The 26,171-nt window shown below is 40.2% G+C and overlaps 1 protein-coding gene across 1 annotated transcript; it reads right to left on the minus strand.

Moving 5' to 3' along the window:
- Nucleotides 1-737: 737 nt before the first annotated feature.
- On the minus strand, nt 738-23,028 carry SSR1 (signal sequence receptor subunit 1). The gene is made up of 8 exons (XM_059688544.1): nt 22,850-23,028; nt 20,061-20,173; nt 14,628-14,715; nt 13,191-13,453; nt 11,291-11,367; nt 10,357-10,435; nt 7,869-7,962; nt 738-3,012 (listed from the first exon to the last, which is right to left on the minus strand). Exons 1-8 carry the CDS (start codon nt 22,926-22,928, stop codon nt 2,945-2,947), a joined length of 861 nt encoding a protein of 286 aa, XP_059544527.1. The 5' UTR covers nt 22,929-23,028; the 3' UTR covers nt 738-2,944.
- Nucleotides 23,029-26,171: the final 3,143 nt, after the last annotated feature.

Below are 26,171 nucleotides of genomic sequence, written 5' to 3' on the forward strand. Positions count from 1 at the left end.
CGGGGAGGAGCCTGCAACCGAGGTACATGCCCTTGACCAGAATTGAACCCAGAAGCCTTTGGCATGCAGGCCAATGCTCTATCCACTGAGCCAAACCGGCTAGGGCAGGAAATGTTTTAAAATTAAACTAACATCTAATTTTGAAACTGAAATACTGAAAAATCAAGGGTGTAACCTATTAAAACCCTGGTGAGAGATGATGCATAGTGGAGTTCATGATTAAAAAAAGAAGAATCACATTATTTAAATGCACTAAACAAGTAAATTTTCCTCCATACCAAGGGTATGGATATCATTGTATCACAAAAGATGAATACTTTAAGAGCCTTGCATATTATATTACATTTATCTACTACTGTAGCTCCAAAGTAACTCATCATTAAATCAAAGTTTTGATATCACATTACCACCACTTTCTTCTCCCAAACAGAGCCAAAATACAATTCCGGGCTGATGCACTGCAAATACACCTTTAAGGCAGTGGCTTTAAAATATATATTTAAGATCTAAATTTGTCTTTTCCTATCAAAGTCATTATGATCTCAAGCTTATTAAAATTAAAAACATCACTAAAATCAAGTCAAGGCTCCTTTCCTTGTGATTTCTGTTTTCCTCAGGTTTCTACCTGGGAGGTCCCATTTCCCTTCCCCACTCCAACACCTTAGAGGGCAGGAATAGTTTTAAAAGTCATTTGCTATTGATATCCATGAAATGAATGATGAAGCTATACAACCAAAGCAAGATCCACGCTTTATAAACACATATTCTCACATGTCTGAATTGATACACAAGATTCTTAGTTCATTTTACAGATTCTGAAACCAAACTGTTCAAATGGTAAATTCTGAAACCATGGTTAATGTAGCAAATGAATATTTCAAAACAAACAAAAACTTCATCCAAATATTTACATTTAAAAAATAGACTACTTATTAAGTGTGCTTGAACAAACCATGTGTGGAATTGAATTCCATTTATTACAGAGTTAGTTCCTGCTAAACACTTACTGATACTAGAGAAGACGTCCCAGCACCTGAGTTTTCAAGTGTTCCTAACCTATGCTAAAAAAATAAAACATGACAAATAATTTCTGAGGCACGAACTTGAACCTCAGAAAAGGATGAGCTAGTATGTAAGGCAAATTACTTAGGGGTTAGAAGGGGTGGCACCTGGCAGTCAGAGTGGTTTTGCCACTCTCTCAGCATTACCAGGTTGTTGATAAAATTCTCTAGAGGTCATTTAAATTCTGTAATCACACCTCACTGCATTATGTTTTCGTAGTTTCACAAACTTGGGACGCTCACAAAAAATATCTGGGAATACATTCCTTGAGAAGTTGGAAGGGCCTCCTTATTACATTTAGCAAAAAATCCATGCAGTCTCTTAGAGTTCATAGAGTTTTTTCAAAATAAACTGATTTTTCAGCCCAATTAAAAACTCAAACACTTTATATTACAGGTATAGAAGTTTATAGTGCAGCAATGCCAACACAAATAATTTGACACCTTCACCCCTACTTGCAATGTGATTAATAACTATACAATGACTTCTATTTTGTCATTGACTTTGGCTCCGATGTTTAAATACTTAAACAACTTGGAAAGATTTTGTGTGTGTGTTTTGTCTCTTTTCATTGTTTTGTGTGGGCATGGGTACAGGTGGGGAGTGGTCAGTTCATTATAATGAAGACAATCAGGAATTGAACAGCCACTAAAATTTCACATACCATTTCCTTACAAAATATACACGGAAGAATATGGCTTAAAGATAGATGGGAAAAGCCTCTTATTTGTTCCTTCTATTATACTTTACCCTTTATCTAGTCTAACAATGATGCCAAACTTAATACCTAAGGCAAGAGTAACTCTCTATAAGTAAATGTTATGAAGTTCAATTTAATTTTGGTTTTTAGATACTGAGTGCTTAAAAGTTTGGAATTCTTCAGATGAACTAAAAAAATAAAAAGGTTATATCAACAACCAAAATACCAAAAAGATTAGATAAAAAACAATTGATTAACCATCTAAAAAATACCCAACTAAATGTTCTTAAACAAATTAGAATTAGTTGGAATATATCTCTGCCCTTATAAATTGGCCTTCTGCTTGGTCTGTAGTTAAGGCAACTTTTCTTAAGTAAAATACTTCTACTAAGGAGAAACAAATGATCTCTTCAAAAAAGAACTAAGTAGGTCTACAATCATTCCAAAGAATCCCTTGGGTAAGAAATAGAATAATGGTCAACACAACTGTTTCCACAAGCACACCATTTTCTTTTTGATAAAGAAAGAGTGGGGTGGATTTTATACCAAAATCAACAGAATTTTCATGTTTCACAATTTTGTTGCTAGAGATCCCTTGAACTCATTTGGGAAGTGTTCTGAAGGTGCATATTATAGTAAACAGAAGCAAAGTACCAAAACAACTCTATTGCTAAAAAGCAGCTGCTCCTGCTTGTACCTTTAGAATACTACTTGTAAAACAGCAACGATAACAACCAAATGCTAATTTGTTCTATCAATTGGGACTCTAAGGAGGAAAAAAATCGTTTTCTTTAAACAGTCCAACGTAGGACATCTATAATCATCTTGGATAAATAAGGACTTTGGGGAGAAAATGTCAACAAGAAAGGCAATTAACATATTCAGTATTCTAAAGGCATGCTTCAGAGAGTTCAACGATGATTCTGTAAGACCAACTGCTCACATACACACACACACACACACACATAGATTTTAATGGTTTAAAAAAACAAATTTGTTACTTTAGAAAAATGAATGCAGTGCACGTTCAAAAATATTATCGCCACAGACTCTGATTGCTCAGTCCACACACAAGTAGTAGTTGCCTTCTATGATGATATGGCTTCTCTGCACTAATTCCCATCAGGCCGAAAAACATTAGGGCAGGTTAAGTAAAGACTGAATTGTTGCACAAAGGAACATTTACTCATCAGATCCCACTGATCTCTTCTGTGCCCGCTTCCTGGGCAACCTTCTTGGTGAAGCTTTATCTGCAAGAAAAGAGAAAGTTTGAATTTGCCTATTATAGATATGCTAGATTCAAAATACATTTTAAAAAAGCATTTCCCTTCAACTTTACAATTAAGCTCAAAAAACAAACATACATGCAAAAATATGCCATCTAATAATAAATGCCTCTCATCTAGTTTAGGTATTTTAACTAACCTTCCAAATAATCAATCCTTCAAGAGGTAACTGAATTAAAACAAAAACTTTTGCAATCAGGGTGGGAAAAGATACAATCTTAGTTACTGTAACATAGGAGCCACCATGCAAAATCTTCTTGAATTCTACAACTTAACATGATTATGCATGCATAAGTAAACACTTGGGAAATAGTGTCAAATGTATGAAGTTTGCAGCTCAAAGTATTTATATTGGTTACAAAATTAAAGACAGTATTTACAAATGCAGCCATGCAGTTGGCATAATGTTGACACTTTCATAGACTTACCTAGAATAAGCAGTAGGAAATTAGATAGTATATCAATACTAAGACCATCCTACACACATAAACATTATGCTTTTACTTTTTTCTCTTTATATCTTACTAGAGGCCCGGTGCACAAAAATTTGTGCACTCAGGGGGAAGGGGGGGTCCCTCAGCCCGGCCTGTGCCCTCTAGCAGTCTGGGACCTCTCGGGAGATAACGACCTGCTGGCTTAGGCCTGCTCCCGGGTGGCAGAGGGCAGGCCCAATCCCTAGGTGCAGCCCCTGGTCGGGCTCAGAGCAGGGCCGATTGGGGGGTTGGGGCACCACCCCCGTCACACTCAAGGCAGGGTCGATGGGGAGGTTGCGGCGCGACCCCCTGTCACGCACAGAGCAGGGCCAATCCGGGGGTTGGGGCTCCGTACCCTGTCATGCACAGAGCAGGGCCCATCAGGGGGTTGGGGAGCTCCCTCCTGTCACGCACAGAGCAGGGCCCATCAGGGGGTTGGGGCGCCTTCCCCTGTCACGAACAGAGCAGGGTGGATAGGGAGGTTGTGGCCCCGCCCGCTGTCACACACAGAGCCACAGGGCGATCAGGGGGTTTGGGTGCTGCCCCCTGTCATGCTGATCCCGGTGCCGGGAGGCATATTACCCTTTTACTATATAGGGTAGAGGCCTGGTGCACGGGTGGGTGCCGGCTGGTTTGCCCTGAAGGGTGTCCTGGATCAGGGTGGGGGTCCCCACTGGGGTGCCTGGCCAGCCTGGGTGAGGGGATGATGGCTTTTGCAGCTGGTCACATACCCTTCAGGGTGGGGGTCCCCACTGGGGTGCCTGGCCAGTCTGGGTGAGGGGCTGAGGGCTGTTTTCAGGCTGGGGGTGACTGAAGCTCCCAACCGCTCCTTTTTTTCTTTTTTCTTTTTTTATTCTGGGCCAGCTTTAGCTTTGAGGCTTGGCTCCAGCTCTTAGGCCTCTGCTGCTGAAAGTAGGATTCTGGCCTTTCCTTAAAATGTTGCAATCCTGCTGGCTGAAGCCCGGTGGACTAAAGCAGGTTTCTGGGGTTTTGTTTAGCTTCTATATTTGTTACATAGTTGCTTAGAGTTGCAGCTCAGAGGCCTGCAGCGGCAGGCGGGGAACGTTGGAGTCCTCCATCACTGAAGCAGCAAGCCTCATGTTAGTTTCAAGCTGCTTGGCTGCCGGCCGCCATCTTGGCTGGCAGTTAATTTGCATATTGCCCCGATTAGCCAATGGGAAGGGTAGCGGTCGTATGCCAATTACCATGTTTCTCTTTTATTAGATAGGATAGATAGAAAATGTCACCATATCTCTAATTTCAAAGTATGTTATATTGAGAATTTCATGGGCTCTTTACATTCAACAGATCTAATCCAAACTTCTCTCTCCTCATGCATTAGTGTTCCTCTTCCTATATTCCCTAACATTACAGGATCATCTTCCACCCAGCTGCCTAAGCTCAGAGTACTCTTTCACTCCTCCCTTAGACATCCAAGCAGTCAGCAAAAGCCAGGTCTGCTCCAGTTCTGAAATATCTTTCTACTCACTTTTACTATCACTAACTACCTTAGCTTAGGCCCTATTGATTTCTTACTTTAAAAAAAAAATCATCTTCTAATAGCTTCTGCTTGGTAGCCATCCTCCATAAAACTATCATTTTCTTTTAAAACAAATTTTTTCTCAGCTTTAAAGTATCTGATGGCTACTTTTTACCTAGAAGGAAAAGTCAAAAGTCCTTAGCACAGCACATAAAACCTTGAAGATGTCTTCTCACCCAACTTTCAAAACTCTGGTCAAGCCAAAACCGGTTTGGCTCAGTGGATAGAGCGTCGGCCTGCGGACTGAAAGGTCCCAGGTTCGATTCCGGTCAAGGGCATGTACCTGGGTTGCGGGCACATCCCCAGTGGGAGATGTGCAGGAGGCAGCTGATCGATGTTTCTAACTATCTCTCTCCCTTCCTCTCTGTAAAAAATCAATAAAATATATTAAAAAAAAAAAAAAAAAAACTCTGGTCAAATGTCAACTCCTTCTGTGAATGATTTTCCCACTCTCCTACAGGAGGGTCCTCTTGTGCTCATATTACTTCATACCCACTTTTAGTAAAGTAATTATGTTTCAATAGAGAGCTCACTGAATAATATGAAAATAATAGGGAAAACAATTCAATTTATAAATAAATTTGTAAATAAAACAATCTATAAACCGAGAGAGGACTTGAACAGTCAATTCACAGGAAAAGAAATACTGAATGGTAAATAAATATGTATAAAGAAGCTAAACCTCATTCTTAATTGTAATAAAAAAGATACCGTTTTTACCATTGACAGATTAAAACATTGATAGTAATACTTGAGAATGGTAAGTGAGGAGAAGCACACAATATAGTAAAATGGCGAGAATATAAATTGGTGTTATGTTTTGGTAAGGAAGTGAGATATGTTCCTTAAAAATTAAAATGCACATAATTTTAGACCTAACTATTGTACTTTTAAGAAATTATCCCTTGTGGGAAGTGGGAGAAATGGGTGAAGGGGGTCAAAAAGTACAACCTTCCAGCCCAGCCAGCATAGCTCAGTGGTTGAACATCAACCTATGAACCAGGAGGTCGCAGTTCAATCCCCGGTCAGGGCACATGCCCCAGTTGCAGGCCGATCCCTGGTAGGGGGCATGCAGGAGACAGCCGATCAATGATTCTCTCATATCCCTCTCTCCTCCTCTCCCTTCCTCTCTGAAATCAGTAAAAATATATTTTTTTAAAGAAGTACATTGAATATGATGACCAGTTACCTAAAAAAAAAAAAAAAAAGTACAACCTTCCAGTTATAATGTAAGTCCTGGGATATAATGTATATCATGGTGACTATAGTTGACAATGCTGTACTGTATATTTGAAACTTGCTAAGAGAATAGATCTTAATAGTTCTCATGACAAGAAAAGTATTTGTAACTTATGTGTAGTGATGGGTGTTAACTAGACTTACTGTGACAATTATTTTGCAATACACATAGAATTTTTAAAAATCATCACGTTTGGCTCAAACGCTTAAAAAAATTATCTACAGGTTTGGGTGTGCACAGATTTAAGAATCTTCATTACAGCTTTTTAAAAAAATAAGTGCTTACATATGAGCACTTAGTATTATTTGATAATTTTGCTTCACTCACCTTTATTAATACTACCACTTTAGATAGCATAGTGCCTTTAATTTCACACTCATTTGAATCCTGGCTCCACCTCTTATCAGCTATATGGCAAGCTTCCTCATTACAGATTTAATTTTAAGATTGAAAAACTCAAAATAACAAACATCCTTCAATACAGAACAGGTTTAATCTGTGATGACACATTCATATAAAATACTATCTAGTTATTTAAAAAAAATGAGGTAAATATGTTAGTAACTATCACAAAAAAATACCAAACATGAAAACTCAGATTGTATAACAGTGTGTGCAATATAATTCCATTTGTACAAAACCAACAGTCAATAGACATATATGCTGATATATGTATAGAAAATACTTAGAATAACATATAAGTACCAATTACTTATGAAAAATGGGGTCAGTGGATCCAGGTGATATTAGCTTTTCACTTCTGTACTATTTATTTTTTATGAGGCCCTATTACTGTTTTTAAAAACATATTTTTATTGATTTTATTGATATTTTTACATGTGTTTTTATTGAGAGAAAGAGAGAGGGGAGAGATAGATACATCAATGATGAGAGAATCATTGATCGGTTACCTCCTTACATGCCCCACATTGGGGATTGAGCCCACAACCTGGACATGTGTCCTGACAGGGAATCGAACTGTGACCTCCTGATTCATAGTTAACCACTGAGCCATGCCTGCCAGGCCCTATTACTTCTACATTCTTTTATAAAAATTAATATTCAAAATAACTGCATATGTAGTAATAAAACTGAAATATATCTGTTAGGAAAACTACCATGCATTATTTGAGTTTTATTTTTTCAAACTATTCTGGGTAGTTAGTAGTTAGCAGTTCTTCCAACAAATTTAGTGCTAAGAAACTTTCATTACTCTTTAAGCTTATTGCAAAGTAGACCCCCAAATACATAGCAAACACCATTAAAAAATAATTCACCTCACCTCTTCTACTTTGCACTGAAGCGACAGGAAAGAAAAGAGACAGGAAAAAGATTAGAAATATAGAGAATTACACATTTGTCTATAAACTGCAGATTTGGAAGCATTTCTAAATTAAGAACTACACAGAATAAAATTTTAAAGCACTCATTAAACATACAAAATTCTATACAAGTATTGAAAAAGATGAGTGTTAAATAGCACTGACCAAGCACTTGTGCTAAATCTAAAATATTTAATTTCCATTTAAGAGAAAAAGTTCCCAGCCAAGTTAGTAAGAGTACTTACTGATCTGATTCAAAGTTTCCTGAGGAATCCAACTCATGTCAACATCATTCTGACTTGTTGTACCCATCTCTACTTTCTGTACAGGTCTCTTGCGCTAAGAGAACATAAAAACAGTACTTTAAAGGAGTTTCATTATACTGTTTACTGTAACTTTAAAAAGAGACCTATCAAGCTACTTAGGTATCTTAATTTAAGATATTTAAGAAATTATAAAGAAATTATGTCCTCTTCTAGTTTTAAAACATACTCCTACTCAAGAAGTTTTTATTAATCAGAGGGGGAAAATCATGTCTAGCACCAATTATAAAGAATAATAAAGGAATAAATCTTTAAACAATGATTTATTTTCAGGCTTTTAAGATATTTTCCTATGCTATAAAGCTTCATGTGTTATCAAGACTTCCTATGTATACAACAATTCTTTCCCTTTGAGTATCAAATGTTAAAGAATAAATTTATTTCTAAATTTGACAAAATTTCAGGATAAATCACTGAAAGGTTGCATGCAGGCAGGTTCCTGCATTGTTAGTTAAACACACTTAAAACAGCTGGCATAGATAAAACATAACAAAAACATAAAATCTCATTTAGCAACCAAAATTTTTGTCCCTAGAGTTTTTGCCGCAAAACTGCTAGATTACTTCAATTCTATTTAGCCCTGCTCTTATAAATACCCCCCAAAACCATATTTACCTAAAAGAACATTAAATATACAGCCTAAAAATTAGATTTTGAATACACAGAAAGGTAACCACAGCCAATTAAAAAAAATGGCTTCATTGAAATGGGAAAAATTAGAGATGCCATTGTATCTAATATACGTATTTATATCAAAAACTCTATTATGAAAATGAGGCAAAGAAAGTTATGGAAATTAACATTTAAGCACTAAGTACTTCTCTTTTAAAGAACAAGTGTTTATTAGTAACACTTATTGCTAATCTATATATATAAAACCCTAATATGCAAAGAGACTGAATGGAGGAACAACCAAAGTGGTTGCTATGACGTGCAATCACCAGGGGGCGCACATGGAACATGGCAGGCGTTGGCAGCAGGCGGCAGAACACGGAACATGGCGGGCGTTGGCCACGGCGGGATGGTGGGGCAGGTGATTGGGGGCGCCAGCCAGTTGCTGTCATCAGGGCGAGCCTCTGGTGGTTACTGAAAATTCTTTGCTCCCGCACGCCCTGGTCCTGCTCGGTGCTCGCACCTGCTACCAGTGCTGCAGCTGCCGCTTGCACCCGCTGCCAGCCCTGATTGCCCGAGGGCTTCTCCACCTCCCCCTGCTCCTGAGGTGTGATCGGGGCAGCAGCCGCTGCTCACACCTGCTGATGGCACTGGCCCCAATCGCTCTGTGCTGTCAGCGCAAGTGGTGGCAGCTGGAATGGCACGATGGGAGAGGCCAGGCAGGGGCATGGAGGATGGATCAAGACCTGCCCCTGTGCCCACCGTAGCCTCGCGGCCCACTGTTCCTTTCAAGGTGCACGAATTCATACACTGGACCCCTAGTTTTAATATAAGGGTCTAGTGGATAGTAATATATTTGACACAAATCATGTTACACTTTCTCATGAGAGAAATGTGAGTTGTTTTGCAGGGTCAGAGAGCAAAGTGAGATGAAGGCAGTGGTGGAATTAGCTACCATGGTAGAGAGAGAAACCATGATTACAGTAAGTGTTCAGTGTCACCACTTTACTACCCAAACAAGAAAACAGAAATTAGATAGAACAAATACAATCCAATTCATTATTTTTCAAATTAGAAGATGCATTTAATTGCTAATTAGGAATTATCCTTACAGTTAAGAGTACTGAAGCAAATATAAAAGTTTCCATGCTTACAGATAGAATAACATATTCTTGAAAAAGTGTAGTGAACAGAAAAATGAAAGTTTATGTCTGAGTTTAAAAAACTAGTGGCCCTAGCTGGTTTGGCTCAATGGATAGAGTGTCAGCCTGTGGACTGAAGGGTCCTGGGTTTGATTGCAGTCAAGAGCACATGCCCAGGTTGCGGGCTTGATCCCCAGTTGGGGATGTGCAGGAGGCAGCCAATCAATGATTCTCTCTCATCACTGATGTTTCTATCTCCCTTCCTCCCTCTACTTTCCTCTCTGGAATCAATAAAAATATACTTACAAAAACAAAGCATTAAAAACAAAAGAAACAAGCATTCTAGTATAATTTAGAGTTACAATAAGAAGGTAAAGATAACTCTGGAGGGTACAGACTAAGGACACTAATTGCACATGTATAGAAAAGTCTAAACAAATCCAAGTCACATACCCAAGGTCTCATCTTTAGGTTTTATTTTAAAAGGTACAACAAACAAACATATAAATAAGTAAATAGTTAAATAAAGTAAAAGGCACAACAAACCTGTAAATATACAAATTCATAGTGAAAGCAAGAAGTCACTGGATTAAACTTAAGTTAGTACTGAAACAACTTCTGAAGTATGGCTACAAGATTCATTCACCTATAATTACCTTTCTAGATTCCAGGAGTTGATGAAGGCCAACAACAACCAAGAGCCCAAGACCAGCAAGGAACATATACATAAAGATTCTAATATAAAAGGAAAAAATATAAACTGGCTTAATTCATAGGAAGTATCACAGCTTATTAAAACTATAATTCTTGTTTAACTTAAAAAAAATCATAGCTAATTACATCTACAGGGTGTGGCAAAAGTAGGTTTGCAGTTGTGAGTAGACGCATGATAATTTATTAATCATTGTATTATTTTACATACGAACTGTAAACCTACTTTTGCCCCACTGTGTATAATGTTAACACTAGATAAGCTTTCCAAATAACTTGTTGGTAAAAGGAATAAAATAATTTAATTCAATTTAGACCCAGGTAATAAGTCTTATAAATTTTTTACTTTATTTCTAAGAATTTAAAAAAGCAATTATATGATCCCAAATTAGTAAAATTGCTTTATAATAGTATTAAGTTTGTCTCCCTGAAATATTAGATCATTTTGCAGTTTGATTTAAAAGTTACTTTTGGTAAATTTCATCTAAGTATACAGTAAGAAATAACTCATCATTTACAAAGAACACATTTTTTTAAGATAAAATTTTATGATTTACATTTTCAATAGCAATTTTAGAGGCATGCAACTTAGATTAGGCTGGTGATCAGTTTAAGAGCATGGGGTGCAAAAGATTTTAGAAGAGGGGAAGGATGGAAAGCTAAAGCTATCTTTTTAAAACAAATTTTTGTCAATTTCAACTATCTTTCCTAACTTGGTATGAATAGCTAGAAGAACCATCTAAAGTATAAATTTACATAGTTAGGATTACACCAAATCTATAGTCCATTTCATTTCCATCATTTAAGAAAAACAGGTTGATAGGAGCAAACCTTCCAGCCCTACAAGATCAAGATCTACAAATTTCAACTTTCACTTACGTTTCTCCATCTAAGCCATCCTCTCTTTCAATAATTGTAACTGTTTGATTGAAGACAGCATCTTGAAATACATTGCCCTGTTTACAAAAAAAAGAAAGAAAAATTCCCCCAAACTGAAATGCATTGAAAAAAGGAAAGCCTATAAGAATTCTTAAAACCATCACTCTAAGAGATATATGATAGCTTTCTTATCACTTAGAAGACAAGACTCAGTCATACCTAATGGCATTAACTCGGTGTCAGGGATTCAACATTATGATGTTTGTATTTTCTCCTATGAAATAAAAATGCTTCCAATTTCACTAAAGTTGTCCCCCACTTTCTTTTGGGTTGGGGGGAAGGGAAGTTGAGGAATCAGGGAAGTAAAACAAAAACAAGATAAAATGTGCAGAAAAAAACAAATCCCACAGAACACTCTTATGACGAAAAGCCCTACGTTCTGTTGGTGTAACCTTCCAAAACAAGAGAGAGCATGAACATTTATAGAATAGCAGATCATTTTAGGAACTAGACTTGAGCTCTGGCTGGTGTTGCTCAATGGTTAGTATCAGCGCACACACCAAAGGATCTTGGGTTCAATTCCCGGTCAAGGGCACATACCTGAGTTGCAGGTTCAATCCCCAGCCCCAGTCAGGGTACATTCAGGAAGCAACCAATCAATGTGTCTCTCTCATATTGATATTTCTCTGTTTCCCCTTTGCTCCCTCCCCTGAACTCTCTCTAAAAATCAATGGAAAAACTATCCTCAGATTAAGATTACCAGAACAAAAAAATTAGACTTGAACAAGTCAAATTCATGTTCTAAATTAACAATGGGTTGGAAATAAATTTATAATAAATGGGTGCTTTTTATTATCAAAATATTTTTCTGTTGTGATCTTGAAACAATTTTGTTAGTTCAACACAATTTCAGTTTTCAAATACATCAAAATCACTGGAACAATACATAGTTAGCCGTTTTCAGTGTTTGATTATTTGCACAAAGGTAGTACTTAAAAAGTTACCTATTGCTAAACTGTAATTATAAAAGTTTTACTTCAAAATCTTGCAATTGACATTCTTCTGTTGACAATTCCAAGAATCAGAATACTGATGAAACTAATATTTAAAATGGAACTGAAACTACATATATGCCTGATAGATTAAGTTTTCTGTTTGAAATATGTAATTCTTCAAGTCACTTAACTATAAAGTTGAGAAAGCGTAATATGTTATTTTGAAGGAAAAATGAAAAACCTTCTACTCTCTACTAAGAAATTTTTTAAAAAGAAAAACTTAATTGCAGCACCAGAAATTTAACTAAGATATAAGGAAAACATGTGGACACTACAATAATGAAAGGTTGACTAAGCTTCCAAAAAGGATAAAATTTCCTTCACTGAAAAGTTTTTGAAAAGGAAATGGGTTTAGATGTGCTCTTATCTGAAGGTGGACATAATAGTTGGGATCCAGAGGTGAGCTCCCAGTCGCACAATTGTGCTAGGTTTCTCTTATTCATTCATTGGATATATACCACAACATATTAAAAACCAGAAGACAGCAGAGCTTCCTTAGGCTACTTGGATCTCATAAACCATAAACCTTACTGCTAAACCTATATTAAAAATAGCAGACTCCACTGTGGCTAACTTTCCTTTTAAGATCCAGCTCAAGTCACTTCCACTTTAATACTCTAGCACCTCACACTTATCTCTAGAATGTATCACTTATCATGCTGTGAGATAGCCTGCTTATATTCATCTCCCCCAGTGGATTATAGACTTAAGACAGAGACATGCAACTTATCTTTGCCTCGTTGGAGTTTTAACCACCAAACAGGCACGTGAATGAGTAAACAGAATATTCAAATGTCAATTGTCCTCACCCATCTCTAACTAAAAAAAAGTTTAGAGGGCCTTACGTTCAAATCTTTGTAGTTCAGATTGATGACTAGACCGAAGGGTCGTCCGCCCATCGGCTCTGCAGGAATGAAGGAGTACTCAAAAGTTGCCTGTCTCTGGGGTGGGACTACAGTGTTCAGAGGAAGAGCTGTGAAATTCTGGATATAAAACTGGTAGTCCTGCGGGTAACGGAATGAGGCATCTAGGGATTCAACAATAAAATCTTCTGTGCCCTTGTTTGTAAAGCCTACCAGGAATTTCACAATGTTATTTGCTGGAAAATCTGAAAAAAAAAAAAAAAAAAGGAAGGAAGGAAGGAAGAAAGAAGAGAGACAAGATTAGAACATGGTCAAAGGGCATAAAATAAAAAGTATGACATTACTCATGGATTTTGGCACTCTTTCCCAATACATGTAGACTTGGTTTCAGAATCTCTTTCAATGGAGCATTCCAGTCATCCACTAACTAGTAACTGGTATATAAACTGAAACCCTTGTCTATACTCTAGCATTCCAACTTAAGAGCTGAACTGAGTACCTCAATTTCAGACCAGATCACATCCAAATTATGTGGTCTAAGAAAGAGTCGTGTACTTTTAGTAAGATTATCTTGCAGTGAGACTATCTGTCTTTATGAAGTCACCTGCCACCCCTCAACTCAGTATCTGTTATCTATGCAAATAATGGAAAGAAGAATGACAGATAATAAATTGGGGAGGGAGGGAATCTTTTAATCAAATTAAACTTTTTGTAGGCATAAACATACGTAGGAATAAAATAGAAAACTTGGGACCAAAAAAATTAGTAACTTCAAAATAACTCTTCAATAATTATACTGTAGTCTACAGAGCTGAGTTTCACCCAGTACAGCACAGGCTTTGGGGTCAAAAATCCTGGGTCTAAAACCCTGTCTCCACACTCTATTTACTAACTGGGTAACACTGGACAAATAGTTAACCTCTCTAAATCTCGGTTTAGCAATAGAAACTAACCTCAGAGGATTTCTGTAAGGATTTAATAATACATGGAAAGCATTGAGAACAATGCTTGCCATAGCCTTCATTAAATATAAGCCATTACTAACTTTCTTTTAATGTAATCTAGGCTCCAACCAAGGCCTAATTGTAAAGATTTAATATTTCACTAATGTTTCCACTCAAAATACAAGTTACTTTATTGTGGCAGTTTGAAAACAGTTTAAAACAGTTTCTTTCGAAAGAACATTTAATTTCTAGTTAAAATGGATAGTTTTTCTTTTCCTCCTTAATTTAAATGCCAGGAATAGTACCTTACAGACATGGGTATTCATACATATATATGAGGTTTTTTTCCAAAATGTATATTTAAACTTGCAAGAAAGGAAGATGCATCTTAAGCATTAATAACACTTCCCCCAAAAGTGACCTTGTTATTTTAAAAATTTCTACAGCTGAGTCAAAACTAGTATTTCTCTATTACCTTCTCCTTTCACAAATAGGATAGTTGTATCTGCACTTGGTGAAGCTTCAGGTTCACCAGATACATCTTCTTCCTCTTTATCTTCTGCCTAAGAAAAACAATATTAAAAAGGGATTACTACGGGGGAAAATACCACCATATAAAAATGACTTCACTAAGATTTGGGACAAAATATTTCCTCTCCACGGCTTTGTTGGGATTAGCAGTGGTATGAATTTTATTGTATCTCATCAGTCAAAATAAAAAATTCTAGACAGTGTATCTTGAACAGAAATGTGCATACCAGCCCTGACCGGTTTGGCTCAGTGGATAGAGCGTCGGCCTATGGACTGAAGGGTCCCAGGTTCGATTCCGGTCAAGGGCATGTACCTTGGTTGCGGGCACATCCCCACTGGGGGGTTGTGCAGGAGGCAGCTGATTGATCATCGATGTTTCGAACTCTCTATCTCTCTCCCTTCCTCTCTGTAAAAAATGAATAAAATATATATTAAAAAAAAAAAAGAAATGTGCATACCAAATCCCCTGGGATTTTGCAGATCTGATTCAGATCTCAAGTGAAGCTTAAAATTCTATTTCTAACAAGCACTCAGGAAGTGCTGATATTGCTGGTACTCAAACCACACTTTGAATTGCAAGGTTCTGGAGTATGGGCTGGTATACTTTTTTGGTAAAGGACCAGGTATCAGATATTTTTGGCTTTGAAAATTATAAGGTCCTTATTGCAACTACTCAACTCTGTGGCTGCTTTCTATGTGGCTACCCTGTAAAAGCAGACACAGACAACACACAAAAGATGGGCAAAGCTGGACCTGAGGTGCAGCCACATTTTGCTGACCCTGTTCTAGAACACCTTATTAGTCTACAAAGACTTCCATCCTGATTAACAAAACAGGACAGAAAAACTGTATCATTTACTATTTCAAGAAGATGCTGGTAAAGAAAATTTTCCTGTGAGAATTTGTCATATAACGAGAAAAAAATGATAAAAAAAAAAAAAGTAACCAGATCATATTGGGGTAATGGGGATGCCCTAAAACTTGATTCAAGCTGCACAATTTGGTGCATGTATTAAAAATCATTAAATTGCATGCTTAAAACAGATGAGTATTATGATAAACAAATCATATATATATATATGGCTAATATGCAGTGTCCCCTCGGGAGTTCGACCAGGAGGCCTGGAGTTTGATTGCTCGCTATGACGTGTGCCGACCACCAAGTGGTGGTGCGGAATGAAGGAAGGCCCCGGCCAGCAGCCGGAAGGCCTTGATCAGCCCTGATTGCCGGCCAGGCCTAGGGACCCTACCTGTGCACAAATGTCATGCACTGGGCTTCTAGTATCTCAATAAAGCTGTTTAACAAATGTGAACAAAATTTAGTTTAAAACTTTAAACCTCAGTGCAGCATTTCTAGACCAAAGACAGGAAGGCAGGAACCATAAGCTGTAGTATAAAGAGGAAAGTGAAGACTTGAGAAATAGTTAAGAGAAACCATTCCTAAGATTTGATTAATGAGTTGTGCAACAAAAAAGAAAAGTAGCAAGGCACAAGCTTAAATCACTGGAGTCATTATCAAAACAAGAAATAGTTTATGAAGATAGGATGGACAGTGTATACTGAATTCCAGTTTGGACATACAAAATTTGAGCATCCAGATGGTGCTATACTGCAAAGCGCTGACAATACAGGTATAAAGCTCAGTAACTGTAAAGTAGATGGCTAGAAATTAGATCTGAAAGTCATCAATATAAGCTGGTGGTGGCTAAAACCATGGGTTTCATCAACATTAAGGGGGTGAGCAGAGGGAGGAGAGAGAAGGTAAGAGAGACCAAGCAGCAGCAGCTGGGCAGGGAAACTAAGAAGGTGCAATAAAAGCCAAAATGAAGGGACTCAAGAAAGGGGTAACGGGCCCTGGCAGGTTTGGCTCAGTACATAGAGCTTCGGCCTGTGGACCAAAGAGACCTGAGTTCAGTTCAGTCAAGGGCAGGCTCCTGCGCGGCCGGCCCTGGTCTGGGTGTGTGCAGGAGGCAACCAGTTGATGTGTTTCTCTCACATCGATACTTCTCTTTGTCTTTCCTTGCTCTAAAAATCAATGGAAAAATATCCTCAAGGGAGGGAGGGAGGGGTAATGGGCCAATGCTAAAAATGGTTCAAACAGAAAAACAATGGCAAACAGGCCTGGAATTTGGCAATTAGGTCACTTATGACTTAGCAAGAACATTTTTAGCACACAGGTGACCAAACAACTTAGAGAAAAAAGTGACATGAGCAGAAGAGAAAAACTGTACGGTTTACTGTTTCAAGAAGCATGCTGGTAAAGAAAATGTAGAAAGGATAGGTGAATAATATACTTAGAAGTAGGAAGTGGAATATCTGATAGAGTCCATACTTCATGGCCTTTACTTTCTGACACGAAGGCAACATTGCTAGTAAGACAGAAGAGGACTAATTTTGAATTTGAAAGTGATAAATGTTTGGAATGTTAGTTGTGAAGAACTGGAAAGTAGATGGAAGTAAAGGTAAACAACTCATTTATCTTATAGCCAATTAGCATATTATATGATGTATATTGCTTAGTACCTGCTACCTGGTTATACTCTAGAACAGCGGTCGCCAACCAGTGGTCCACAGGGTCTGAAAGATTGGCGACCGCTGCTCTAGAATAGTTTGGCTATTACAGACTATCTGCAGGAGAGTCAAGAAACTGATAGTACTGTGGAGATGCCCTCTGCACCTGGAGGGCAGGCATGCAAGAAACTTTTCACTACATACCTTGCACCTTTTAAGCTCTAATCCACTTGAATATAGTATCTATTTTAAATAATACTACTAATATTTTGTTAGTGTTACTTTAGTGCTTGTTTCAATAAATATCAAAACAAAAACTGCTATCAATTCTCTTAAGAAAAATACTTTCAAAGAATGATGACATTCTACATTGCAACCCTTGGTTTTAGAGACTAAAGGATAATCGAGGGGGCAGAAAAACCCAAGGTGACTTTAAAAAAGAGTTTACACTGAAAAATTTTAAATCAATTACTTGTACCTAAACCAGGTGTTGGTAGCTCAAATCTTAGGGAAATCTCCTTTCTGTCCTTTGACTACAGACATAGTCCCAGTATCAAAGGATCCTCCCATATCCACCAATTCTTTGATGTCTAAGGCAGCTGTGTTTAAGTTGATAAGACAAATCTTGGGTAAGAACAATAACAGGAGAAATTCTATGGCCCTCAGTTCTGGAGGTAACTTTTGTAGCAGCTCTTGCCTTACAGGCCTATCTTTTTTAGCCTGCAGGGTTCCCTACAAGTCTACTACTGCTGGTACCATCTAGTCTAAAGGAAGGGAACACTCACCCAGCATTTTGCTTCAATTTGCCCTAACCACTTTCTGATTTGAGAAAAGCAACATAGAAAAAGGTACTAACACTTCTGAATTAACTGGCCAGGGTAAAGAGTGGACAATTTGAGTTATTCTCTCAATTATAATACTCAAGGCAAGGGAGATGATCAAGGGATAGAAAAGTTCTGGCTAAACTGAAACTGTAACAAAGATCCAACAGTTTCCTCTGCTACTCTTTCCTCCACAATAAATACATTCCAGTGCTAGAGATCTGAAGTAATTTCAGAAAAGTGGCTATAATAATACTAGAGGCCCGATGCACAAAATTCATGCAAGAGTAGGCCTTCCTTCCCCTGGCTGCCAGCACTGGCTTCCCTCTGGCACCCGGGGACCCAGTCTTCCTTCCGGCTACCAGCAGGCACCCAAGACTCGGGCTTCCCTAGCAGTCCTGGCTTCATCCGGAAGGTCATCTGGTCTAATTAGCATATTATGCTTCTATTATTAGAGATGATCTATCACTAAATTTCTGTGCATGCCCACATTTCAGAGCCCTAAATACCATCTCTAATCCTCATTTTCTGGATGGATTCTCTTCAGATGTTCATTCCAAGTTATCTTACCACAGCAGCACTTTTAGAAGAGTGAAGTTTTTGTTACCATCACTGATGGAGGAATGTATTTATCTAGTTAAAGTAATTCATCGAATGAACTGTGTTGAAGGTTGCAGAGCCCTAATATAAACCCTTAACATATGGATATGCATCCATGTGAAAAGCTTGACACAAGGTAATCAGTAAAGGTAGTTTTCTTAAAGGAGGGGGAATTAGAAAAGCACAAAAATTAGTAGGGGTATTCTATTCAAGTGAAACAATATGTGCAAATGCATAGAAATGGTCATTTAAACATCAACAAAATAGCAAGCAGATTAGCTTAGTTGGAAAGCATACTCCATAAAAATGAGGACAAAAAAAGTGAGCAGTATTTATATACAAGGCCAATTATTTTGATGTTGACATAATAGAAAAATAGGGACTTGGTTTGATCTAGAAAAAAAAATCACAAAATCTAGAATCACAAGTTTCTAGGTTCAGGTATGGCACAATGAAGAGAAAGAAAAAAAAAAAATGTGTGGCATAGATTACAGTAGTCCAAGAGAGGAAATGAAATTAGCTAGAAGCATGCTGTAATAATCCTTATTCTAGCCCAATATTTTTACTGTCATACTATTTATACTAATAAAAGGGTAATATGCTAATTAGACTGGGAGACCTTCTGGACAAAGCCATAGTGGCAGGGCAGAGGCGGTTAGGGGTGATCAGGCTGGCGGGGGGGACAGGGGAGCCAGTTGGGGGCGATCAGGCAGGCAGGCGAGCGGTTATGAGCCAGCGGTCCCAGATTGCGAGAGGGATGTCTGACTGCCTGTGTGCCTAAACCAGCAATCGGACATCCCCTGAGGGGTCCCACATTGGAAAGGGTGCAGGCCCGGCTGAGGGACACCTCCCCCAACCCTGTGCACGAATTTCGTGCACCAGGCCACTAGTAATGTTATAATAAAAGTGTCAGAGCTGAATGACTTCTAGAAATCTTCTCTAACCCCTTTACTCTCACAGAACATACGGTATATACTGTCTATAGTCTGCTCCTTACCCCTGGACACTACTCCAAGAACATGAGCTACATGACAGCAAAGAAAACACCTGGTTTGTTCACCCCAGCATCCAAAACAGTGACTAGCACATAAATAAATATTTGCTTGTTAAAGGAAAGAAAAAGGAAACTGAGACCCAGAGAGACAAGTTACCCAAGATCAGAAAGCTAAGTAGTATGTATCCCAAATCTATCAACAAATGGTCCACTATATTGTTACTCTAACAGAGTCATGTCCATATGATCTCCCTCCCTATTCCAGAAAATACTAATGATCCATCCCCAATGACTGGCCCCTATTATCCAATCTTCAATTCACACCAACCACAGTAACAAGCCTATAAAATCAAGAATCTTAAAGGCAAATTTATCTATAAAAAGGATAAATTCTACATATATATATATATATATATATATATATATGCATTAAATCTTATATCACACTTACCAAATCTGTTGGTTCATCTTCTTCCACTTCTGCTTCATCATCTTCATCTTCAATTATTGAATCTTCCACTGTTTCTTCATCTTCTGTAAGATCTTGAGCTGCTGCTACTGAGCCTAACAATAAAATATAAAACAAGCAGTTACCTACCCTGGAATACTAATGTTTTTTCATCTCAAGAATACTGAACAAAAATTTCCCCTTGGAGCAGTTCAATCACGCAGTGTACTTGAATGATGTCAGATTACAATGCATATAAGAATATTCAGCCCTAGCTGGTTTGGCTCAGTGGACAATGCATTGGACTATAGACTGAAGGGTCCTGGGTTTGATTCCAGTCAAGGGCACATGCCAGGGTTGCGGGCTTGATCCCCAGTAGGGGGCATGCAGGAGGCAGCCGATCAATGATTCTCTCTCATCATTGATGTTTCTGGCTCTCTCCCTTTCTCTTCCTCTGTAAAATCAATTAAAAAAAAAAAGAAGAATATTCATATTTTATCTTAGTAGTTTTAACAACTGCATGTTAATTTTAATGGGAAATGCTGCTTAATTTTAAAAAGCGCCTAACAGTTGAAAAAATGAACTCCTGAAATTAAAGATGCCTTAAAGTTCAAATAAAGGACTTCAAGCAATTCTTTCAAGCAAATGAAGGAAAATAAGTGTTTCAAAAGAAATCCCAAAATTTACTCTGTCATTATCCATACAAAATAAAACAAAAATACTCACGGCTAGAGAAAAACAGCAATCTAAATATCTAAGCAAGAAACTTTGTTATTAGAGTTGACTAAAGCTCAAACTCTTAGAATTTGATAACATGTAATTCCAAGGAACAAAGATCTACATGGCGTTCATGTAAAAACTAGCTGGCATAAAACACACTCTTTAGTAAAAAACCTGTATTATTAACTTCAGGGTTGAGAGCAGAAAAAGCATGCACTTATTTTTGTGGGTGGCTTCAAACATGTTTTAATATTCTTTTTTATTTCCCCTACACTTAATATGAAAATAAAAGTTAGGCATAACTATAATGCCAGGAAAGTATAAATCACAGTTTTATATGCAAAAGTATTCTAAATAAGTCACATTAAATCTATTTCAGGCAAGACCCTCAAAAGAAATTTCAAAGTTCTAGCGACTCTCCCAACATTTCTCAGAAAGAATGATGATGTGGCAGTTCAGGACAGGGAAAAAAATGTGGGAAAGGAAGCATGTGCATATGCTGCAACACCCAGGAGAAACAGCACACGTTAAGGGCCATGTATTTTAAGTCTTTTCAGTTATTCTTCCTAAACAAGTCATTTTAAAAAACTAGTTAAAAGACACCCCCCTCCCCCCCCCAAAAAAGAAAGAAAAAACCCTAAAGAAATGAAAAACTAGTAAGAAAAATATCTAGGTCTGACATAATAATTTAAAGTTGTACTTAAACTCAGGATTGAGACATAACAGCTTTTCCCCCTACATTTCAGTGGATACTAAAGTGTTTTAATGTTACCAGTACATTTCTATGCCTATAAAATCCAACACTTTTCAGTTTGAAAAATTTTAAAGGAAACATCTTTTGAAAGAAAGACCATTATTCACAACAAGTGTTTAAAGATACCCCGTTCAGTTTAGACAATGATGTTTCCTTAAAAAAAAAAAAAAAAGTTTAAAACCTGAAAAAATATAGTAAGTAGAATTGGCAATTTTTGTTGAGGGAGAGAGAGACGGAGAGGAAATCAGCAAGCAAATGGTAAGGGAAAAGAATCCCTCAACCTGCAAATGAATCCCTTAACAGTTCTGGTTACTTTTCATACTTGGTTTTCCATCCACTGAACAGGAACCAGTCACTTCACTTTTTTTCACCTGGAAAGCGGCCTGTGGGCACCTGTCACTATCACGCTCTCCGCCTCAGCTCGCTTCAGCTGATGGGAGCAGAATCCCAGCGCTCACCCAGTCAGACTACACTGGCAGAGTACAGAAATCGAAGTTCATGGGAGAATCGGGGCAAGAAGCCAAGTCTACACATTTTTAATGTTCTGCCGTGTAGGTTATTTCCACCCCAGCTTAACCGTGGGGAGGAATAAACAAACCTGAATAAAACATGTAAAACTCGAATGAGACTATGTTTTTCCAGGACAAAGTGCCAAGATACAAAAAAAATGGTTACAAAAAAAGAAAGGAGGGGAAAAAGGGGCCTAAGCAATAGACAGCCCACGGAGATCCTCCAGATCCCCGCCTGGGAGTGCGGGGCTGGGCAATGGGGCGAGACCGGGGAGCTGCTCTGAAACCCGGACCCCGGGCCGGGGCCGGGGCCGGGCCGGCGCCCGGGAAGAGGACCAGGAACGTGCAAAGCGCTCCGAGAGCTCTGGTGTTGGAAAACAGAGGCTTCAGCAAATGAATGAAGGGGACGCCGAGCGGGAAACGAAAGACACGTCAGCCCAGAGCCGGGGCAGGGGGTGGAGCGGCGCGGCGGCGGCCGGGAGACTCAGCCGGGCCGCAGGGCAGGGGCTGCACGCGCTCCCGGCCGGCGGGCCGCGGGCCTCCGGCTCCCTCCGCCCGGGACCCGCCAGCTCCGACCCCAGCAGCGGGCGCCCGGCACTGCCCCGCGCTCCGCGTGGAGGCGGCAGCGGCCCCACCGCAGACTCGTCCCTGCGGCCCCGACTGCGAGCCGGGGGTCCAGGACGAGGTGGAGGGAGGCCGGCGAGCTGGAAGCCGGACCCAGGAGTTGCCGCCGCCGCCGCCAGTTTTAAACTTGCCGTCCCTGGCGGCTCCTTCCCGGCGAGCCCCACCGTCCCCTCCCCTCGCCTCACCTCCAGGGCCGCCTCGGAGCAAGAGGGTGGCGGGGAACACGAGCAAGAGAAGCAGAAGCAGGCGAGGGAGGAGCCTCATGGCGCGGTCCGTCCGGTGCCCTGTCGCCGTCCGCGAGAGCTCTCGGGGGCTCCAGCGAAGATGGCGTTACTTTTCATCCGGGCTCCGGGAGGGGAGGGGCGGGGCACGTACCACGCACGGACTTTCGCCACGCCCCTTTCTGTAGCCGAGGAGCGCCGTCCACGTGGCCGCCTCCAGGCACTCGGTGGAGGGGTGCGCGGGGCGGAGCCCTGGAGGTCACGTGGCGGGTTGCTGGGCCTCAGAGATTCCCAGGAGAGCCTGCTTCCCCCTGTGGTGTGTGCTGGCCACCGGCGGGTCCCACCCATGGTGCTTGGCGTGATAGGGTGTGTTTTTTTTTAAATATATATTTTGAAATATATTTTTACTAGAGGCCTTGTGCACAAAAATTTGTGCACCCTGGGGCTGGTGGAGGTCCCTCAGCCTGGCCTGTGCCCTCTCACAGTCTGGGACCCCCTCGGAGGATGTCAACCTGCTGGCTTAGGCCCGCTCCCTGGGGGATCAGGCCCAAGCTGGCAGTCAGACATCCCTCTGGCAGCCCTCAGGGGATGTCCACTTACCAGCAGGGAGCAGGCCTAAGCTGTAGTTGGACATCCTTAGTGCTGCTGAGGAGGCAGGAGAGGCTCCCGCCACCACCACTGTGCTGGCAGCCGTCAGCCTGGCTTGTGGCTGAGCAGAGCTCCTCCTGTGGAAGCGAACTGACCACCAGGGGACAGCTCCTGCATTGAGCATCTGCCCCCTGGTGGTCAGTGTGTGTCATAGTGACCAGTCATTCTGCTGTTAGGGTCAATTTGCATATTACCCTTTTATTATACAGGATAGAGGCTTGGTGCACGGATGGGGGCCAGCTGGTTTTCCCTGAAGGGTGTCCCAGATCAGGGTAGGGTCCCCACTGGGGTGCCTGGCCAGCCTGGGTGAGGGGCTGATGGCTGTTTGCAGGCTGGCCACACCCCCTTTGGGGGGGGTGGTTCCCCACTGGGGTGCCTGGCCAGTATGGGTGAGGGGTTGAGGGCCGTTTTCAGGCTGGCCAAGCCCCCTGGCGACAGAAGCTCCCAGCCTCTCCTTTATTTTTTTTTATATTATTCTGGGATTTATTTACCTTCTATAATTGAAACTTTGTAGTCTTGAGTGGAGCTCAGAGCCGGCCAGGGCAGGGGAGAAGCTTGGCTTCCTCCATCGCCAGGGGCAACCCAAGCCTCCTGCTCGCTCCAGCTCCGTGGCTGCCGGCCGCCATCTTGGTTCGGTTAATTTGCATATAGACGGTCTGATTGGCAGGTGTGCGTGGCTTAAGGCATAGTAAAGGTATGGTCAATTTACATCTTTGTCTTTTATTAGTGTAGATTGATTTCAAAGAGAAAGGAAGAGGGAGAGAGAGAAACATCAATAACAAGAGAGAGTCATCAATCAGTTGCCTCCTGCATACCCCCTACTGGTGTCGAGCCCACAACCCGGGCCTGTGCCTTTGAAGGGAATCAACCTGAGACCCTTCAGTCCACAGTGCCCCCGCTCTACCTATTGAGCAAACCAGCTAGAGCGCCATAGGTCTTTACACCGTAAACCAGTGGTTCTCAACCGTCCTAATGCCGCGACCCTTTAATACAGTTCCTCAGGTTGTGATGACCCCCAACCATAAAATTATTTTCATTGCTACTTTATAACTGTAATTTTGCTACTGTTATGAATCGTAATGTAAATATCTGATATGCAGGATGTATTTTCATTGTTACAAATTGAACATAATTAAAGCATAGTGATAAATCAAAAAAACAATATGTAATTATATATATATGTTTTCTGATGGTCTTAGGCTACCCCTGTGAAAGGGTCGTTCGACTCCCAAAAGGGTCGTGACCCACAGGTTGAGAACCACTGCTGTAAACGATCTACTTATATAAAAAACATGGGTGGTGTTCATCACAACCCGAACCTCGACCAAGCGGAAGGAAGTCAGTCCTGCAGGGGTTGTCTTGGCAATGGCTTTGCCCTCCCCCAAGCTGTTTCCTGTAAGGGAGGGGTTTGAGGCAGGAACCAAACCTGGGAGCATGGAGGCATGTCTTTATAAAGTCTGCCACGCCAGCATGGCCAAGGGTGAACCTGATTGGGAGCGGCTGAAAGGCTTAGGAAAGACAGACAAGAAAATGAAAGCCGGGTCTCGGTGGGACGCTGCTTCTCTGAGAGACAGCAACCACGCCCACAGCCATGCCTTCATTTTATAGCAGATGCTACGAGGCAAAGTAAGGGCATGACCAAGATGTTTACAACATTCTCCTGGGTTTCAATTCTACTCAACTACATGCACCTGAACTCTATCAAGCCCACATCACTCAGGCACGTGGGGCCACGTGTTCGGACCATAGGTTCAAGCTTACAACTACAGCTGTTGGCTATAATTGTGCTGGGAGGGCCCTGCCCTCCAGGCTGGGACTTGCATGTGGCAATGAGAGGACTGTGCCCTCTCCTCAGTCCAAGGCTTGAACCTGTCCAAAACACTGTAGTGGCTCCCCACAATAAAGTTTTAATTCTGTTTCTTTGTTACTAATGTTGTGGCCCCACCCCATAACAAAGAAACAATTTCTGGAGGATGAGGCCCAGGAATCAGGATTTTTAAAAAGATTCCCAGATGATTCTAATGTGCAGCCAAGGTTGAGAACCACTGGTATAGGTAATATTAAAAATATATCTAAACGTGCAATTCTTTGTCCAAAAAATGAGCATGTTCAAAAATTAAGTGAAGAAAATTTGGATATACTCGATGGAGATTTTCACACATATTTGGGTGATGATTCCATTGATTCCACAGATGATGCTGAAAAGGAAAATTTCCCCATTGAATTTCTTAATAGTATTACTCCTTTGGGAATGCCGTGTCATGAATTAAAATTGAAAGTGGGTGCAATCATCATGCTATTGAGAAATCTCAGTAGTAAATGGGGTCTTTGTAATGGTACCAGATTTATTATCAAAAGATTACGACCTAACATTATCGAAGCTGAAGTATTAACAGGATCTGCAGAGGGAGAGGTTGTTCTGATTCCAAGAATTAATTTGTCCCCATCGGACACTGGCCTCCCATTTAAATTGATTTGACGACGGTTTCCTGTGATGCCAGCATTTGTGATGACTATTGATAAATCACAAGTACAAACTCTAGACAGAGTAGGCATATTCCTACCTGAACCTGTTTTTGCACATGGTCAGTTATATGTTGCTTTCTCTCGAGTTTGAAGAGCATGTGATGTTACAGTT

Source organism: Myotis daubentonii, chromosome 3, assembly GCF_963259705.1.
Source record: "Myotis daubentonii chromosome 3, mMyoDau2.1, whole genome shotgun sequence".
NCBI lineage: Eukaryota > Metazoa > Chordata > Mammalia > Chiroptera > Vespertilionidae > Myotis > Myotis daubentonii.

What these genes read in the sequence shown, in the direction of transcription:
- SSR1 (XM_059688544.1), bottom strand. Translation starts at nt 22,928, where the DNA reads ATGAGGCTCCTCCCTCGCCTGCTTCTGCTTCTCTTGCTCGTGTTCCCC. An exon ending in AAGATGAACCAACAGATTTG is followed by an intron (nt 14,716 to 20,060) that starts GTAAGTGTGATA and finishes TGTTTTTCTTAG; the next exon opens with GCAGAAGATAAAGAGGAAGA. An exon ending in GATGGCTTAGATGGAGAAAC is followed by an intron (nt 10,436 to 11,290) that starts GTAAGTGAAAGT and finishes CTTTTATATTAG; the next exon opens with AATCTTTATGTATATGTTCC.